The sequence below is a fragment of the Oryza brachyantha genome, chromosome 3, assembly GCF_000231095.2.
Source record: "Oryza brachyantha chromosome 3, ObraRS2, whole genome shotgun sequence".
Taxonomy (NCBI): Eukaryota; Viridiplantae; Streptophyta; class Magnoliopsida; order Poales; family Poaceae; genus Oryza; species Oryza brachyantha.
In genome coordinates this window covers 26849162-26864895 of record NC_023165.2, presented here as the reverse complement: position 1 = coordinate 26864895, position 15734 = coordinate 26849162, and the positions used below count along the sequence as shown (strand labels likewise).

Here is a 15734-nt window from a genome sequence, read left to right as displayed (position 1 = left end):
TGACACACCAAAAATATAATAATATATAAGATGAAACCCGTTCAACTGGAGACAAAATTAATCTATAGGCTATAGCATCAGTTTGGCAGATGCGCTACTTGGCATATAGAATGACACACCGAAAGTAAATTTCAAGCTATTTTTTCCCTATCAAAATTCATTGCAAGAAACAGTTTTGACCAACAGCTGATAGATAAAGCCCATCAGCCGCACTCACAAGAGAAGTGAAATATCAGAAATGAGTGGTGATAGAGAAAAGTACACTCAGGTTAAGTGACGATTAAGGCTCGGTTGACAGTCTGTCATCGCAGTTCTTTTGGCGCTTTGTCGACGGTTCATCCTCTCCATTCGTTGCAGTTCCTCCAGTTTCTGGGGTTGGATTATTTGGCGCGGCCACATTTTCATCTTTGGTGCTGGCAGCCCCATTGATAGCACGGTTGACGACGTCCGGACCTAACAGAGAAGCGTGTTTACTTGTAATCTTCCGGCCAGCCCTGATCTTTGGACCCCAATGCCGTTCTGGGTTCGGAAGGAACCGCTTGATCTTCTTTGCTTGAGCCCTGCTGATGGCAGAAGCTACTCTAGAGAAATTTGCCTGTGGAAGCACACAAGTTAGAAATGAAATTTAGTTCCTGTGCTGTAATAACTAAAAGGCATAAAAGAACTGCGGCATGTTCAATTGATGGCATACTTCAAGCTTGGGTGATTTTGAAAGGATTGCTGCCGCTTGAGAGTCATGTGGTTGTTCCTTTACAGGATGATTCTTCACCTGTACGGGAATGTGAGTATGTGACATATAGTAGTAAGAACACTAAAAATATTAAACAGTGTTTTCTAGTAAATTACCAACAATAATACTAGTAAACACCAATATGTTGAGGGAAGTTACAGAAAGGAATAAATGAAATGTACCCAGCAGCGCATGATGTCCCAAATAACATCCCAAGGGGCATCAGTTTTTAGTCCAAGTGGATTCGCATGGGTGCCAGAAATCCGATAGCCTGCATTTATAACTGCAGACCGGAACAATACGGCTGACGGAGATGTGCACTTAACATTAGCACATATGTTGTGGAGACTGAAGTACAGCGGGATGTCATGTAACTCCTGCATCACAATAATAGCAAACATGAAGTTTAAAGAGAATAAGCGAGTTCTTAATTAGAACTAATTTCTCAAGAGCAAATGAGTGGACAATGACAAACAAAGGTTCAACTAGATAACCAACTAATTTATTACTTGTACCCGGAGTAACTAAATTACTGCATGTTTCAGCAATAAAATTCCTAGTCAAGTGCTTTACATACCTATCATTATTTAATGCAAAGTAATATTTATTCTCTATCTGCCATTTTCTTCACCTGCATGCCATGATTAACAGGTCCACATATCTAAGTCGTATTTGATGAAATGGATTGGTAAAAGTCATATGCTGTGGTCAATATTCTAATAAGAAAAATTATTTAATGTAAAGTAATGTTAAAAATTGCCAACCAGTTTCACTTCATAGCAAATCATCACAAATGCAACAACAACTTCTTGATAAAACACAGAGAACAGTCATAGAAATACCTCTGATATGGTAGTCAGAACTGAAGCTATCTTATTATATGCAGGATATCTATCCTTCCTTGACTTAGCTTCTGCCAAAGTAGAAACTACCCATTCTTGGTCATGCATAGGACCAGACCATATTGGTCCTCCCATGGTAAGTTTCTTCCCACAGGCACTGCACCCTTGAGGAACAACAGGCCCAATGCCAGGCGCACACTTCACAGTATTATCCTTCAGTTCAGACAGGATGTAGAAAGGTAAGGGAAACTTCATACTTAGTGCAGATTGAATAGAGGTAGTGCAATACCCGTGTGTGTGGGTGGGTGTGTTGGTGTTGGTGGGTGGGTGGGGGTGAATAGAATTGCAAAGAATACCTTAGTTACAGTTCTACCAACACACTGAAGATGGAATGAGTCACAACTAACACATTGATATACATAAGAAAGTTTCAGGGGAGTCTTCTTTACTTCATTTGCCGAGCTGCACGTGAATTCATTTTAACAAATTTAGAAACAATATTTCAACCAAATACTAAACAAAAGAATCCAACCTTGTTACATAAAGGAAAATATGAGAGGGAAAAGGAACTCACGTGAAAACTCGGACAAAAACACGGATGTAGAAATCCATGGATACAGAGAGAACAGGCACAATATATCGCTTGTATCGATTTGCATGGCTCTGGTGTTCAGAAATGGAAAAGATAACGAGAATCAAGATACCTGAAGGATGAAACAATGGAACTACAGAGTTTACAGGTCATTTAGCAAACCCTTGTATGTCATAATTCAAACTAAAGAAATGATTCTTCAATAAGTCTTCGAAATTGCACATCATTTTTTTTTTTGAAATTTTCAAGGGGTGGGGGGACTCCCACTTGAAATATAGAGAAAACAGTGCAAAACAATAGAGTTACAAAGATCGAAAAGGTAGGTAGAAAATTTACACATCCTTTGGTAGTTTGATTGGAAAATGCTTTATCTTATGCAGTTTAAAAAAACAAATCTAGTTATATATTGACCCAAACTAATAAGTTGACGTGGTGATATACACACCTCAATATTAGCAAGAAGAATTCGCAGAGCCATTTCATGGTTATACTTGCCTTTGGTTGGAAAGCAACCATACCTACAAGACCGACTTGATGGTTAAAAAAAAACTAGATTTAGATTTTGCTATAAACTGGTGGTAATACTCATACTTGGAGTGGCAAACTTCAGCATTTGACCCACACAGAACCGCCATATCAGTGGCGGTGCACATTAATAGCCCACCATCAACAACAGCCTGTACAGCCGAATCAAGAAAAATAGAAGGCGCTCCATAGGGGTCAATATCAACCTGAAAACAAAGCAGGCGTAAGTTGAAAAAGAAAGATACAGATGAAGTAAAGCTGTATTAAGATTCTTCTGTATTATTCACTTTCTAATGGTTAAAATCCAAACTTTTAACTTAATATGATGAGTTGTCACTGATGAGTAATTCCCTGTTCACAGGTGTTTATTAGCTTTACCAGTCCTAAAGCAAAGTTCAACAAAAAGGTTTGCAACACAAACTCAAGCTGATACAATCGACTGTTGGATACAATCAAAACAAACCGGAAAAGGGCAAAGCATGAAAATCTCCCATTTTTAGCTATATCTGTACTATCGTAAAAGAAGGTAACGGTGGTGACAGTGAATCTGCCATCCACCAACTCTATTATATATTTTGTCTTACCAACTATTATGCCATTTATGTATAACATATTACAAAATAGTCCTATATTGGTTCTATTTTCATCTTAAAAAACAAGTTGTTCCAGACAATACTATCATGCGTATAATTCATATTTCGGTGGCAAAGCACAAGTATTTAGCTATTTCAACATAAAAAACTATACATACATAATTAGCAGCCTCAACAGCATTTTCCAATCTATCTATATCTATATTTACTACTATAAAAGCCTCTAGTGGTGGTGGCTGCCACCACCTACTCCCATTGCATTTTTACAATTTACCCCCTTAACTTCGTAACATTAAAAATCAATCAAATCTAGATGAATATCTACATAAAATCAAATTGAGATGGATAGATGGTCACATATTTCATGAAAAATACTTTTCTATTCATTCTAGGAACAACATAATATGTTTTTATCCATAGCAAAGCACATGCATTCAGCTACTTATTCTAAAAGAAGATAATATGGTGGCAGTAAATCTGCCATCCACCAACTATATTATATATTGCCTTAACAACTACTCATTTATGTATAAAATATTTCAAAAATGTCCTATATGTTGGCTCTATTTTCATCTTTTAAAAACAAGTTCCAAACAATAATAGCATGCATATGACTCATATTTCTCCGTAGCAAAGCATGGTTATTTAGTTAATGTAGCAAAATGTTGCTACCAAGAATAATGCTATATCAAAACCTTCCTAACTACCAGAAGAAAAAGGATTACCACATCAAATTCTTTTGGATGTGTAAGCATGTAAACTCGAGCATCGGTCAAATGAGGTTCGATCTTACTCATAGCAGAAGCACCATTAAACTTTATATTCCGCTTGCAAGCTTCAATACAAGCTGAAAAGGAAGAAGCCACGCAGTACAATGAATGCAAGCAGGGCAGCATCATTATTTAGAGAGGAAACGAGTTCAGGAATTTAGGCATTACCTTTATCAATGTCCAGAGCAACCACCTTTTCTAACCCATCTACTTCACGAGCATAACGGATAGATCTCAACCCAGAAGCAGCCAATGCCTGCATTTAGTTTCGTTACCCAGTAAAAACTGCATATCTGGTCGGGAAACTTTAGTATGGAACTATATGATCCTTGGGGTCCACACGGTAATGATATATATTTTAATGTTGAAATTGCATAAAATCCCACTTATGGCAAGGTTTCAGAAAATCCAAGTCTTATTTAAAATCCAAACAATATAACATTCTGGATACATATTTAATTAAACATCTCTTTCACGTCATAGAGTTTTATGTATTTTTAATTTTTGAATTCTTAATTAAGATTATTGATATAACTATTTACTAATTTGCACAGCATAGTTAGTTATGCTAAAATTAACTGAGATTTCAATAAAGGGTGGTGCTTTCTGAAATCCTTGGACCATAAACCTGGAATTATGTGCCACAACTCACAATATCCGTGTGTTTTTGGGAACTGCCACCATAAAACCTGCATTTTACTTTATATTATTCATACCTAGATGTCTCACCTCAAGAACAATTGGAGCCTTAAGCTCTTTGGCTACTTTCCGCAAAGGTGTCTTGGTTGCTTTGTTTGACAAATCTTCTACTTGATCTGCAACTTTTTTAATTTCCTTTTCAGCAACAACATTTGTTTCATCATGTTGTCCTGTCGAACCATTCTCTCCATTTGGGCCAGATGATTTGCCCTGGCCCACTTTATCATGTGCCCTGCCCCTCTTGTCCATCATTGCCTTATGTTCTTCCTTGCGCTTGGTAACGAAAGTCCTTAAAACAGCAACTGACATATCTCTATTGTGGATCTAATCAAGCAATAAAATTTAATTACACAAAGTAGGCAGTAGTTGTTTAAAGATTACCCATAATTCTAGAGCAAACATAATTTTTCCATAAATTTAAATAGCAATAGTTATAGCAAATATTAACCAAGGATATACACTTATTGATTTGCCAACAATATAACATCCCATACCCAGCCTTTACTCGATTCCTCCATAGCAGAAGTTCAGGGTGTTAGTGACTTGAAAAGGTTATGGTTAGACAAATTAATGGTTGAGAATGCAGCATAAACGAGCCCGAATGGCTGTTTTGAAGCTTGAACTATATATTCCAAACAAGTCCGCAACCTTAAACTGCTTCCAACGTGTCATGAGGCGCTAACATATATTAGCAACAAAATGCAAACAAGTAGTAGTGAGAAAAACAAAGCAGCTAGTAGCTACGCCAGAAACCACTCTCTTGAACTCTACAGAACCAATCACGTGTCGCATATAAACTGAATAACCAAGGCCCCAAAATGCAAAACTTGGAATTCTACACAACAACGAACGATTGGTGAACACTGATAAGCTCCACAGCGGAGCAGACCAATCGATTGATTCGAAACTCTATAACGATGCGCGTCCTCCAAAATCTAAGGCAGAGCAACGGACAAATCCACTAAACAGCGCAAAATAACAAAAAATTAATCGCATAAGAAAACATGTACTGTCCCACGACATTACCTGCACGGGATTGTAGAACACCTCATTCGTTGCTATCTTCTTGTGGATGATGATCTCCGCCTCGCCTTCCTTGACGATCTCGTAGTCCTTAAGCTTGTCCTCCACGTCCTCCATCTCCCCCCCCCCCCCCCCCCCGAATCCAACGCGACCCACCTCCCGATTCGGTGGCCCTAACCGCAACGTAAACCGCAACGCAAAGGCTCGCTTGGGTTTAGACGAGAGAGAGAGAGAGAAAGTGAGAGATGACAGAGAGAGAGGGGGAGGGGCGTGCGTACGGGCGCTCGCCGGCAAGAGAGATCTCCGGCCGCAACGGAACGCCGCCCCACGCGGCGGAAGATCGGCGAAGGCGGCGGGCGAGCTCGCGAGGAAGTGGAGGCGAGGGCACCCGGCTTAGGATCTAGTAGGGTAGAAGTATATGGTGCCAGTTACGATGGGCCGTGAGCGTCGTGGGCTCTTTCCGTAACCGTCAGAATTGACTGCGGCCCATGAGAATGTGGCCCACTAGGCCCAACAGGTAACTATGTCAAAATCACTGTGCCACATTAGTTATAAAAATTAAAAAATAGATTAATATGACTTTTTAAACAACTTTTTATCTATTTTTTTAAACGCACCATTTATAGCTTGAGAAACACGTGCGTAAAGAAATGAGAATCTGAACTAGCAAGAGAGAAAGAACATGGTCTAGACAGTATTTGGCACGGGAGATACGAGAGTTATCGAACGTGGACGTAATAATAAATTAATATATACTTAATTAATTATTAATTATAAAATATGTTATAAAATAGATTAATATGATTTTTAAAATAATTTTACTATGATAAATTTTTAAAATATACATTATTTAGACAAACAACAAACTATTGTGAGAGGTTACGAAGCGGAGAGCCGAACACGGCTCCTAAGTTAACCATCCGTCTCGTTTTTAGCACAAACACTTTCTAAACTTCTAAACTGCTAAATAGTGTACTAATGTATTTTTTAAATGATTTGTTTAAAAAATTAAATCTATTTTATATTTTTTATATTAATAATTAATTAATCGTGCACTAATTAATTCTTACGTTTTGTGCGCCGATAAGTTAAATTCTTATGTTTTGTGCGTCAGGTAAAGGTGCTCTTGGTTGGTGGTCAAGGTGGGATAGGATATGACCATCCATATTTTTAGGGATATGATGATTTAATTTTATGTTTGGTTAGATGGATAGGATGATCCAATTTTTTATTTGGTTGGATGGATATAATGGGCATATTGAATTACTAATAAATAATAATATAAATTAATCATTATAGATTTTTATCGTAATTAATATAAATTATCAATTAAAAATATCTATCATCATTAATTAACACTAAATTAAACTTGGTAATTACTAATTAATGTCAAAACAAGCTAATTATCACTAAACAATCACTAATGATCATGATTCACGAAGGCGTATGAGCTAATCCGATGAATTTGACCGGACACACCCATCCAACATCTTTATAAAATATTATCTTTTTGATCATCTCCCATCCAACATATCCCACCGAACAAACACCTAAGTTAAATTACCGGCCTCTAAAAGAGCACGGCCCTAGTCCCCTCCCTAGTGCCGCTTCGCCTCCGCCTCGCCGCCGGTGACTCCGGCGAGATCCCCGGTCGCCCGACGGGAGGCGCGGCGATATGAGGCAACTCGCGGTGCGGCGGTGGAAGGCGCGGCGCATCCCGCCCCTCGCCGTGCTCGTCCGGTCCATGGCGTACGTGGACGTGAGGATGCGGTGGAAGAAGGACGAGTCCTTCGACGCCGTCCCGGAGCTGTCCCACGCGCGGGACCTCCGCCCGCTCGTGTCGCTCGCCCGCCTCCTCTCCCCGTCGCCGGCCCCCGTCTCCTCGGTCTCCAAGCTCGGCCGCTTGCTCGAGGCCCCCGACCGCCGCGTCGCCTCCTTCCTGCGGCGGTTCCCCGCCGCCTTCGTGGAGTCCGTCGGCCCGGAGCACAACCACCCCTGGTTCCGTCTCTCGGGCTCCGCTGCCCGCCTCCTGCGGGAGGAGCGGGAGATCTTCGCCGCCCACCGCGCGGGCATCACCTCCCGCCTCCGGCGCCTCCTCCTCATGTCCCCGCGCCGCCGCCTTCCGCTTGCCGTGGCGAAGGGCATGCTCTGGCACCTCGGCCTCCCGGAGGACTACTTCAGATGTGGAGACTATGATATTGGGCAAGACGGATTCCGGATTCTCTCACTTGGAGACAGCGTTAGCCGCGACGAGGAGGATGATAGGAGGGAGCTAGTGCTCATTGACAATGGAGGAGACCAAGAATTGCCCAAATCAGTGCTCGAAATGGATGCAATGAGGAGGTTTGGATCAACGGATTTGGTGCCCATCCCACTATTCCCCTCAAAGGGCCTCCGGCTGAAGTGGAAGATTGAAGAGTGGCTGGAGAGGTTTCAGATGCTGCCCTATGTCTCTCCCTATCAAGATTTCAGCCACATTGATCGCAGCTCCGATGTTTCGGAGAAGCGGGTTGTAGGCGTGCTCCATGAGCTGCTTAGCATGTTTGTGACATGCTCTGCGGAGAGGAGGCGGCTACGTTGCCTCAGGGAGCACCTGGGGCTGCCACAGAAGTTCCACCGTGTGTTTGAGCGGCACCCTCATGTGTTCTACTTGCTGTTGAAGGAGAAGACATGCTTTGTTGTCCTCAAAGAGGCATACATGGCCGGGGGAGACACCACAATTGAAGAACATCCCATGCTGGAGGTGCGGAGAAAGTATGCCGGGTTGATGGAGGAGTCACGGGAGATCATGAAGTGCCGGCGAAGCGGGAAGCCTTTCCAATCAAAGCATGAAGATCATGAGCAGAGTGAGGATTCTAAGGAGGGTTCAAGTTCTGCTGTGATCGTGCCATAGGACGTTATATTACAGTTTTGTGCTGATCAGAAAAGAATGAGGGCATATGCAGAATGGTTTTTGTCACAATAGTCAGGAGGTTGTATTCTTGGAAGAAGCATATTTGGCTTCTTGCTGTATGCATAGAAAGGCAGGAGGGTGTACAAAGAGGTTGGTGATGGACCAATTTAAACTGCATTATCATGTTATTCCTCTGTAGGTTGTTTTGGTCTGTATGGTGCACTATTGCACTGTAAAATCATATTATCATCTAAGTCCATTTTTCACATGTAGTGACCACCTTTTCACAATCTTTTGATCAAATCGTGGCAAATCTCAATCACCTTCTTAAACAGGCATACATTATTGAATTTGTTTTTAAGTCAGCTGCAACTTATCTTTGATTTGGAGAAGTTGCTTGGGCGCTGTGCTCTTCGATTTTCTCAAGTTGATGGCTCTTGCATTCGTGTGTCTGATATTAACTAATAAGCTTTTATAGCTGTCATAATTCAGATGTCCTTTGTGGGATGTAGATAACCGGATGCACAAATTTTCCTTTGGCTGAAATCTACTTCTTGGCTGGCAAATGCTTTCTGGCCTTTCTTAGTTAATCTGGTAGTCACAAGACAGATAACAGAATTTCCATTGCTGGCAACTTGGAGTGTAACATTATGCGTGCAATCAGTAGTTGCCATAGTGAGACAACCTTTTAATTAAATCTTTGTTTAGCATGCGCCGCTAGATAATTTAATAGGGATTTCTCTGTGAAGTACTTTGTCCTATATGAACATCAGCTGTCTAGGTTACACCTTAATTTAGACAATAGTTTGTTTTGGTGTTCTCTATCTTGGCAGTTGGCACAAATATGACAGTTGATCAATTGCAAAAAGAAAAGAAAATAATAAATTTGTGATTGGCAAATGCCATGGTGAGGGGCTCAGGGCATTGTTCTTTGAGCTATTCTGTTTATTGTGATTGTTGAATTAGTTTAAGACCACATTCAGATGTGTGAACAATAGAAGATGCATCTACGACCCAAGTATTCCTTGTTGGCAATGTTTCTGCAACTTAATTTGAGGAAATTCTGATACCACCTCCTTCACAGTTTCTGATGTTTGCTTTTGCAGATATTCGTTACGCTTAAGCTGTTATCTTTCTTGGAGGATAATTGCGGCGAGCTTTATATTTAGTTATCTTCACATAGCAATTCATCTACATTTTCAAAGTAGCGTGGGTGCCTCGCTTCTTCGTTCATAGGACACAGGTGTATGTGAAAATGTAAATTTTGTGTGTGTTTATATTCGAAATCATCTAGACACTTCCACCGTGAAATTTCGAGTATTAACATTTCACCAACTTGCCCCGCCAATATTCTTTTAATCTATGCCACTAATTTCTTTTTCATTTTTTTATGACCAAATGTTACTTTTTTTATAATTATTTGGGGTGACATACAAGATACATGAGTACATATGCACTCAAGTTGTAATTGTTATAAAAAAAATTACATTGTGACGCTCCCACGCTATTTAAGTGGTTATCACGTTACGCAGTATGAATATAACTCAACGTCTTGCTAACTAATAGTAGTACAACACTAGGTCCAACAGTAAGCCTACTCGAATTAGTATATTCGACACGTATAATAATAGTGATTACATAACATTTTTGCCACGGCAGATTGATCCTCCCGGAATTGTATGATGTAGCAGCTTCCAACGTTGTATGCTTGTATCATCTTACACACTTTTGATCGCTAATTAAATTTACAACCGTAAATTTGGAGTTAATTTTAACGCTTTTTCGTCGTGATTTACTTTTCAGTCATGATTTTTAGATCACGAAGAACGAACATGTATATAATTTATTTTTATTTACAAATATGTTGTTTGACTTTTTCACCACATTTGCAGGGTCAACTTGAGAATCACATTATTGGATATATTTGATTGTATTGAACCAAATTGCCACATTTGTATATCCAAAATCCATCATGGGACATTTCACATGAACACACTAGACACACCAAAAGCACGAATTTCCTTCGCCTGGAATAAATAAAACGAGTACCAATATTCACACTCGTTTGCAGGTACTTTGTAGGTTGCAGTTAAGCAGCAAAACGAAGCATCAAAAAATTTTGTGTTAAAAAAGTTACAAAATATAATGATTTATAATATCTTTTTCGAGAAGAATCTGTATTAGCATTTGTCTTGTGTTAATTTAAGAAATTATCGATAGCCGGATGGAGTACCAAGCACAATTCCGGTAGAGCTCTGAATTAAGCCGGCCCACTTACATCGAATAGCGGGCCGACAAGCTGACAGCGGCATAAAAGGGCCGGGCTGTGCGGCCCATTGGGCTTCAGGCTTTCAGCCCATCACACCGAAAAAAAATAAAAAGAAGAGATAAATATTCCGCATTCCCCATTTCGCAAGGCGGGAAACGGAGCTGATTTCATTATATTTCGCTTCGCCTTCCCGGGCAAAAATCCCCACCCGGAAAATAATCTCGAAAACCGCATCGCCTCTGGCGACGCGCGGCGGGCGAGCTAGCTCCGACGACGACCATGGCCTTCCCCGACGAGGAGGATGACGAGGCCTTCCTCCTGGCCGTCGCGGCTACGGAGGCGGCGGCGGCGCTGGCCTCCTCGAAGCGCCGCCGCCTCTCCACCTCCCCGCCGGCCTCGGCCTCGTCCCCACCGACGCCGGCCGCTCCTCCTCCCCCCGCCGCCGTCCCCGAGGGGCTCTACCTGTCGGCGCTCAAGGGGAGCCACAGCTCCGCCTGGAAGCAGCAGCAGGAAACGCTGAGCCACAAGCGGCCCCCCGGTGGGTCCCAAACCCTAGCCGCTCCAGGCGGCGGCAGCGGCGGCGGCCCGCAGGTCGCGAGGGGCGGCGCGTGCTTCAAGTGCGGGGACTCCAGCCACTGGGCAAGAGAGTGCCCGCAATCCATGCCGGCTAGTGGCGGCGGAGGAGGGGCCTTTGGTGGAAGCGGCGGAGGGGGTGGGGGCGGTGGTGGTGGTTATGTGGACGCCAATGGGGCGGTGGAGGAGAAGGCGTGCCCCTGCGGCGCCGGCAGTTGCCTAGTGCTCACGTCCAACACACCGAGGAACCCGGGCCGCAAATTCTACAGGTGTCCCATGCGGGTGAGTGCTACGAATCCCATCTCTCTGTATAATGTATAATTTGGAGAGTGCTGTTTCCGATTACATGTGATGTGATCTGATAATGGTGGAGTGTAACAACATTAGATCCCACTTAATATTCTATAGAAACCTATGCAGACTTTCAATTAGAGGGGATTTTAGACCACTATGGGGTTTGGCTTTCCTTCTCCGTAATGATTTGTCAAATTGTCAAAGTGATAAACTGGGAATGCCGTGTTAGTGAGGTTTGGTGGGTTGTTCTCACCAATATGCCTGGCTTATTTGGTCAGTGTTCCCCCACTTTAGTGTTGTTTATTATCGTGCCGCATCTGTATATGATTGAAAACCATGCTGTCAAATATCTCAGCACACCTTAGATTTCTAATCAAAATAGAGATATATATATTTTATATGGATTCATCATCATCATTTCTGTCTGTCTTCATATAATTCCCCATTTTGTTATCTTAACACCGGTTCAGCATTATATTGTTGCGTTGTGGAATCTAACCAGATAGAATGGTCAACCTTCTCATGAAAATGGAAAAAAGAATGGTCAGCCAATTGTACCAGAACCAGCCAAATTTCCTGTGCGATTGAGTGGGGCTTGTTCATAGTCTATTTGCAAGTATTCTATACTTGTTTTTTATACCGAAAATGCAATTGTATTTCTATACAGTTAATAGTTGTAGCAGTGATATAATATGATATGTTTGGGATATCTACACCATTAATACAGATCCACCAAGATTAGGAGCATATATCTATTTCCTACAATTAACGTTTAAAATATAGCCCTTAAGAGTGAACATGGTGTTTCTTTTGACTTTTTTGTTAAAAGGTTCCTGACGCTATTTGTGTGGCTGGGTACTATATATGTGAGTCGTATACAGCCAGATTATAGCTATCTACTTTTATGTTGCATCTGTTTTGAATTTCAGTAATAACTAGATTGTATTAGACATAGACTCTTATTCTTTGATCTGACATTTCTGTAATTTTGAAATTTTATTTTTGGCAGGTTTGTTTCTTTTCAATCTAAACTGTTTCTCTGATTAACTGATAGATAGGCCATGAGAACAAGCATGGAGGTTCATTTTCGTGCTGTTTTCGTAATATTGTTTACACAAATACGGTGTTCTATAGGCAAGAGGTTATGACTTGCTAACATATCGGAAAACAGTAAATAGAAATGTGCTATCGTGTACTTAAAGCCACCAGATCATTCTGAAACAAAGTTTTGTAGCAATGAACTTCCGTTTCTCTGTCACCACTTGGCCATATGTATTACTTGATCATCTTTCTTGGCAGGGAGCCATGGAATGTATATTCAGTTGGAACAGCGGGTGCAAGTCTTGCCATGCATTCTTATAATTTCTTTTGCTTTTGATCAGCTCCACATGCATTGCTCCATGAACTAGTTTGTGCGGTGTGTCTGTAATACATAACCATTATCTAATATTTCTGATGTGTGTGCATGAATTTTTGCACACTCAAAGGCCTACTCTGGATGATTATACTCTTGTGTTCATGTGGCAGACACCTCCTGTAACCTTTGGTAGAATGTGCTGATGTAGTGTTCTTGGAAGTATATGTGGTTAATTGAAACTGGTGTTTTTATTTCTTAGGCCAGATAACTAATTACCTTTTATCCTCTGCTTTTTTTTTTTGGCCTTGTCCTGTTATGCTGATTTGTTCTTTTATTTTTGCTACCATTAGGACAATGGAGGTTGCAACTTCTTTGAATGGTGTGATACCCCATCTTCAGGTGCTGCGCCTGCAAATGGCTGTAGCAGTGCTATTTCTCAGTCGGATAAATCAATGCCAAATATGCTTTGTCCCTGTGGTGCTGGAGCTTGCTTATTTCTCACCACAAAGACAGGAAAGAATGTTGGGAGGCAGTTTTTCCGTTGCCCAGCTAATCAGGTCCATTTATGCTCGTTGTTTAGTGCCCTATTCCCTCTTTCCTCACATCAAAAAAAGCAGGGGAAGTTGTTTTACTGTATAACGTTATGCTGAGTCCCCGCGAAAAAAAAAACGTTATGTTGATATGCCATTGGAATATGAATCTCCATTCCATCTGATGCAATGTATGGAATTCTTGTATTGTGTTGATCATCTACAACTGTCTTATCCTTGCTAATGCATGTGACATTTGCTAGCCACATTAACATTATAACCAAAAAATGTAGTACCTAGAGATGGAAGTTGCTTTAGTTCTTTAGATTGTAGCATGGGAATTTCGAACTGTTTATCTTGCTTGCATGGCCCACCCACATCTTATGTTACTCAAGTAGAAGATGTAGACTGTGATAGTTACAGTTGCACGGTGCAGTTGTGAACTAAGAATTTTTTTGATCAGCTTGTGGCCGTTGTGTTTGTGTACTGCAGTGCTTAGTAGATAGCCTTCTGCCATTTGAAATACACTTGATCTCCATTGCAATTTGGTCTAGAAGAAAGCAGCTAACCAGCTGATTTAGCTTTGGTTCAACTTGGATCCGGGGCTAATTAGCACGATTATTTTCGATGATGGTGACAGCTCGCTTAACATTTTTAGTTTGCCCAATATACCTCTTTGGCTCTATGTTTTCCGTCTTCATTGTTCTTCGGAATGTTCACTGATTGCTTGATGCATTTGTTGTGACCTATTTACTATACTTTTATTTTTAGTGCTTATGTCCTAGACTCGCTGTAATTCTGTGAATTAACAGTGTGGTATCTTTACCCTTGCACCCTCTTAGTTTATTGTTACAGTTCTATGCCATGCTGTTCTTCGTACCAAAATGATCTGCTGCAGTTGCTTAAAGAGATATAGGGGTAGTTCCTATGTGTAGTTGATCCTTTTTGTTCTAGTGGAGCACTTATTTCTACCTGCACCTTTCTGGATAGCAAGTGATGCTAGGATAGGATATCATCACTTGTTCTGTTTTACCTTTTTCATTATGTTATATTCTTGTATGCATTTTTTTCGAAACTTGCGCATTTCATGTCTCTTTCTTAACAACGTACGATTGGGACATATCTCCAGGGAGGTAGCTCTTGTGGCTTTTTCCAGTGGTGTGATGAACAACTTAGGACAGCTGCTCAATCTTCAACACAACATCATACTGATGTTGCTTCGAGTGGCCAAATTCCAAGCAAGAGGAGCTCCTCTGCCTGCTTCAAATGTGGGCAAGAGAACCATTGGGCAAAGGAGTGCCCGAATCAATCTTCAGATCCTTATCCTGACAAAGGCGGGAGAACATTTACTTCTGCAAGCTCTCCCGATGCGTGTTTCAAGTGTGGTAAGGCTGGGCATTGGTCCCGGGACTGCCCCACCGCAAATTGTGGTTCTGGTACCGTCACCAGCCATGTCAAGTCCTCTTCTACTTTGGGCTCATGGAACAGCCACAGATACTGATAGCAGGTACCTGTGAACTCAATTGAACTGACATGGACATGCTGTACGAAGCTTGGACAAATGCCTATGACACGTGTTGCTTAGGTATGCGCTCTTGCCAAATGCCTTTTGCTACTTTTATGTTCAGTAGTGAGTTTTACTGAGGACATTCTGCCTTCATGGTTCATGCTTGTTGCTCTGGGAATCTGTCATCTGCTCTAGACATTTCCGTTGATGTAGATAAGCAAATTCAACATTATGTTCAATTCCATGCACCGTTCGTTCGTACTGATTTCATGTTTATGTTCATGCCCCCTTTCAAGACTTGTTCTTTATTTGGATATTTACATGAGTTAGATTGAATGCCCATTTAAAAGTTTAGACCCTGGGACCTCGAGGATACTTAATAGATGAGGTAGATAGGGTGCCCTTAAAAGTTTAGGGCCTGGACCCTGAACTACACTTCAATATACAACCCCACCTCTGACAAGTCTAAGTGAAACAAACCATAAAAAAGATTGGAACAGTTGTTCTGTTGTGTTGGATAAACTTAGGGAGTGATTT

General features: G+C 41.3%; 3 protein-coding genes across 3 annotated transcripts; 2 read left to right on the top strand and 1 right to left on the bottom strand.

The window, feature by feature from the left end:
* On the bottom strand, positions 1 to 5935 carry LOC102702545 (probable tRNA (guanine(26)-N(2))-dimethyltransferase 1). Its single transcript, XM_006650634.3, has 12 exons — positions 5778 to 5935; positions 4782 to 5075; positions 4221 to 4308; positions 4008 to 4129; positions 2756 to 2895; positions 2610 to 2682; positions 2147 to 2235; positions 1929 to 2034; positions 1573 to 1785; positions 913 to 1107; positions 692 to 769; positions 1 to 595 (listed from the first exon to the last, which is right to left on the bottom strand). Exons 1-12 carry the CDS (start codon positions 5889 to 5891, stop codon positions 281 to 283), a joined length of 1827 nt encoding a protein of 608 aa, XP_006650697.1. The 5' UTR covers positions 5892 to 5935; the 3' UTR covers positions 1 to 280.
* A 1402-nt stretch (positions 5936 to 7337) lies between these two features.
* LOC102702268 (protein WHAT'S THIS FACTOR 9, mitochondrial) lies at positions 7338 to 9030 on the top strand. Its single transcript, XM_040522314.1, has one exon. It carries the CDS (start codon positions 7450 to 7452, stop codon positions 8665 to 8667), a length of 1218 nt encoding a protein of 405 aa, XP_040378248.1. The 5' UTR covers positions 7338 to 7449; the 3' UTR covers positions 8668 to 9030.
* A 2126-nt stretch (positions 9031 to 11156) lies between these two features.
* On the top strand, positions 11157 to 15439 carry LOC102713537 (DNA-binding protein HEXBP-like). The gene is made up of 3 exons (XM_015834613.2): positions 11157 to 11791; positions 13511 to 13717; positions 14820 to 15439. Exons 1-3 carry the CDS (start codon positions 11216 to 11218, stop codon positions 15189 to 15191), a joined length of 1155 nt encoding a protein of 384 aa, XP_015690099.2. The 5' UTR covers positions 11157 to 11215; the 3' UTR covers positions 15192 to 15439.
* Positions 15440 to 15734: the final 295 nt, after the last annotated feature.